We start from the raw sequence: 3,269 nt of genomic DNA on the forward strand, positions 1-3,269 counted from the left end.
CGAGGGTCTGATTCAGTAGAAGGCAGCTTCATATGTTCATACGTCTTAGGGGAGGGACGGTGGCTCAGCGATAGAGCATCTGCTTGGTAAGCAGGAGGTCCCAGGTTCAATCCCCGGCATCTCCAACTAAAAAGGCAAATAGGTGTGAAAAACCTCAGCTTGATGCCCTGGAGAGCCACTGCCAGTCTGAGTAGATAAGGCTGACTTGGATGGACCAAGGGAGGTCTGATTCAGTAGAAGGCAGCTTCAGATGTTCTTCATATATTCATACATGAGAGGTTGTGACTGGTCCAAGGTCGCTCAGCAAACTTCCATGGCAGAGTGGGAATTCGAACCTGGGTCTCCCAGACACTAGTCTGACACTCTGGCTCACATTGGCCTCCAAAGGCCCTGCTGTGTTCATTGAAGACAGCTGCTGTACTGTACAGGCATATATTTAAATGCTGAGCTCCCCCCCACCCCGGTTCTAACTCCCAAAACTCCAGGAATATCCCAACTGGGAGTTGGCAACCCAAGTACCAAGGTAAGGTTTGGCATCTCCTCCCCTCCCCTCCCCCACCCACCCGCATTGTGAAAGTTTGTCCTGCAGGTTGGCTGAAAGGATAACGGCCTTCAGTCCGCTGTGATGTCAGGAGGTCAGTGTGCTGGAACAAGATCCGGGTTCAGATCTTGCTTCCGCCATGACACCTTCCTGCTGCCTTTGAGCCGGCCTCTCAGCCTCACCTGCCTTGCAAGGTGTTGCCAGGAGAAAAGGAACGTGGGGGAAGCCGTGGGCTGCCGCTGTCAGCTCCTTCGAGGCCTCACGGGGCGGGGGAGAGGAAGCAGTCCGAGGGTCGCACTCACCATTAGCACCCCAGGCCGCTGAAGGTCCCGATCCGGTCGAGCTTGATGCCAAAGCACCCTTGCTGGGCCATTTTCTTGCTGTGTCCTCGGAACTTCTTTGGGGTGTTTGCAAAATCTTTGAGGAGGTGGAGCCAGGGGTGTTCCAAGGGGGGACTGGGGGGCTCCCGGGGGAGAGGCTGCCTGCTCAGGAGCTGGGAGAGGGAGCTCTGGGGGACCAAAGGGGGGTCCCGCTCGTTGCTCGACAGCAAAGCAGCCAGATCCTCCCCCAGGAGCTGCAGCAAGGCCTGAAAAGGGGAAAGAAGGGGGGGTCACTTGGAACTCGCTTCTGTAAACCAAGCCCCCCCCCCTCCCAACACACCAGCATCTGCCCCACAAAGAGTTGCCAGAAATGCCCCCCCGCAGCCTCCAGCAGGGGATGAGGGTTGACACATCCAGGGTGGAAAACTCCTGGAGGTTTGGGGGGGGGGGCAGGGAGGGACCTCAGCAGTGAGGCACAGTGCTCTAGAGTCCGCCCTCCAAAGCATCCCTTTTCTCAGGATCCCCAGGTCCCACCTGGAGGCTGGCAACCCTAGAAGGAGAGGGGCCTCAGGAAGGTAGGATGCCACACAGCCCGCCCTCCGAAGCAGCCGTTTTCTCCAGGGGAGCTGATCTTTGTGGTCTGGTGATCAGCTGTTAGTCTGGGAGATTTCCAGGCCCCGCCTGGAAGTTGGCAGCCCGGCGTGTCACCGTGTCTGGTGGGCTCCTCTGCAGTGGAATCAGGCTGGCCCGCCCCAGCTGCCCAGATCCAGGCAGTGGGCATTCTCCAGGACAGACGGAGGGGTGCCCTGTCCAGTGAATGTGGAGGCAGCTCCTGACGCCTGGGTTCTTGACCTACCTGGGGGGAGTGAACTGGGCTCTGGGAGACCAGGGGTAGGAGGGCCCAGAAGAGGAGGGGAAGGAAGGTTTTCATCCTTGTCCAAGAATGCTTCTTTGGGGGTTCCAGTTGGGGGTGGGCGTCCGAGGGGCTGGGCAGGTTGCGGCTGGCTGTCCCTTGGCCCCAGCTGGGACTTTTATAAGGGTGCCGGACTCCCCTTCCCCCGTCAGACCATCTCCCCAGGCAACGGGAGCCACCCCTGCTGGCAGAGCACAGGGCCAGGGTGTCCATGGCGGGGGGGGGGGCGCTTTTGTCCCGCAGTGAAAGGCAGACTGGAGGCAAGCGTTGCCTGGGGGATGCGTTCCGGGAAAGGGGGGACAAAGGAAAGCTGGGTGGGGTGGGGGGCTGAGCAGCTTGTCTGGCTGCGAGGAGGAGAAGGAGAGAAGGCAAGGCAGCGGGGTGGAGAGGAAGAAGCAGAGGAGACGGGGAAGCTCCTGGAGAAGCGTCCTGCCGCTGTGAGGTTTCCACAGGGGCTGTCCTGGTTCCAGTGGACCCAGGAGGGGGTCTGACACTCCCCTCCTCCAGCTTGCCTGGCCGCCTCAAGTTCCAGTTCATTCCTCCCTTTGCCACCTGCCCCCCCCCCACCGCTTTGCACCCCAGTTCTGGGTGCCAATGTGCTCCTTCTAATCCAAAAGGGAAAGGTAGAGTCCCCTGTGCAAGCACCAGTCGTTTCCGGCTCTGGGGTGACGTTGCTTTCACAACGTTTTCACGGCAGACTTTTTGCGGGGTGGTTCGCCCTTGCCTTCCCCAGTCATCTCCACTCCCCCCCCCCAAGCTGGGGACTCCTTTGACCCACCTCGGAAGGCCGAGTCAACCTGGAGCCGGCTACCTGAATCCAGCTTCCGCTGGAATTGAACTCAGGTCGTGAGCAGAGGGCTCCGACTGCAGTACTGCAGCTTTACCACTCTGCGCCACGGGGCTTTTCCTTCTAATCTAAGAGCACCCGATTTCCCCACACACCCCAATGACCTTTTCCCCCTATAGCCCCCCCCCGGACCCTCTCCCCCTTCCTCCAGTGAGAGCCCCCTTTCCTAACCCCATCACAAGGGGAAACCCGGAGGTGCCACCGAAACATCCCAGGGGAAGAAAAAGACCAGCCGATTCTTTCTGTTCTCCAGGGAGGTTTCCCCAGAGACGGTCAAAAGTCACCCCGGGATGGCAGCCTTTCTGTTCTCCGCCATTTGATTCAGGAAGGGGGGCGGGGCGGGGGAGGGGTGTGTGGCTCTGGGGGCCTTTCCCCATAGGGGGCGCTACCCCCCCCCCCGGGGCTCCATGGGGAAGGGGGGCAGAACATGAGGGGGGGGGTCAAACACTGGGCTCTCTTGCTTAAAAAGGTGCCAGTTTGACCCAAAATGCTGAAAGGGTAGTGTTGAATGACACCATCTCGGTTCACCAAACAAGATTGCTTTTGGGAAACGTTCAGCTGGGGCTCTGAACTTTTAGGGGACTGCGGATGATCATCTGGGATGTGATTTAGAGGCCTCTAAACTTTTCCCAGCAACTAAAAGGCAAG

The 3,269-nt window shown here is 59.3% G+C and overlaps 1 protein-coding gene across 1 annotated transcript; it reads right to left on the reverse strand.

Moving 5' to 3' along the window:
* Nucleotides 1–845: 845 nt before the first annotated feature.
* Nucleotides 846–1,846, reverse strand: LOC132584503 (C-type natriuretic peptide prohormone-like). Its single transcript, XM_060256395.1, has 2 exons — nt 1,718–1,846; nt 846–1,127 (listed from the first exon to the last, which is right to left on the reverse strand). Exons 1-2 carry the CDS (start codon nt 1,790–1,792, stop codon nt 846–848), a joined length of 357 nt encoding a protein of 118 aa, XP_060112378.1. The 5' UTR covers nt 1,793–1,846.
* Between the last annotated feature and the right edge of the window lie 1,423 nt (nt 1,847–3,269).

The sequence above is a fragment of the Heteronotia binoei genome, chromosome 15, assembly GCF_032191835.1.
Source record: "Heteronotia binoei isolate CCM8104 ecotype False Entrance Well chromosome 15, APGP_CSIRO_Hbin_v1, whole genome shotgun sequence".
In the NCBI taxonomy this organism is placed as follows: Eukaryota; Metazoa; Chordata; class Lepidosauria; order Squamata; family Gekkonidae; genus Heteronotia; species Heteronotia binoei.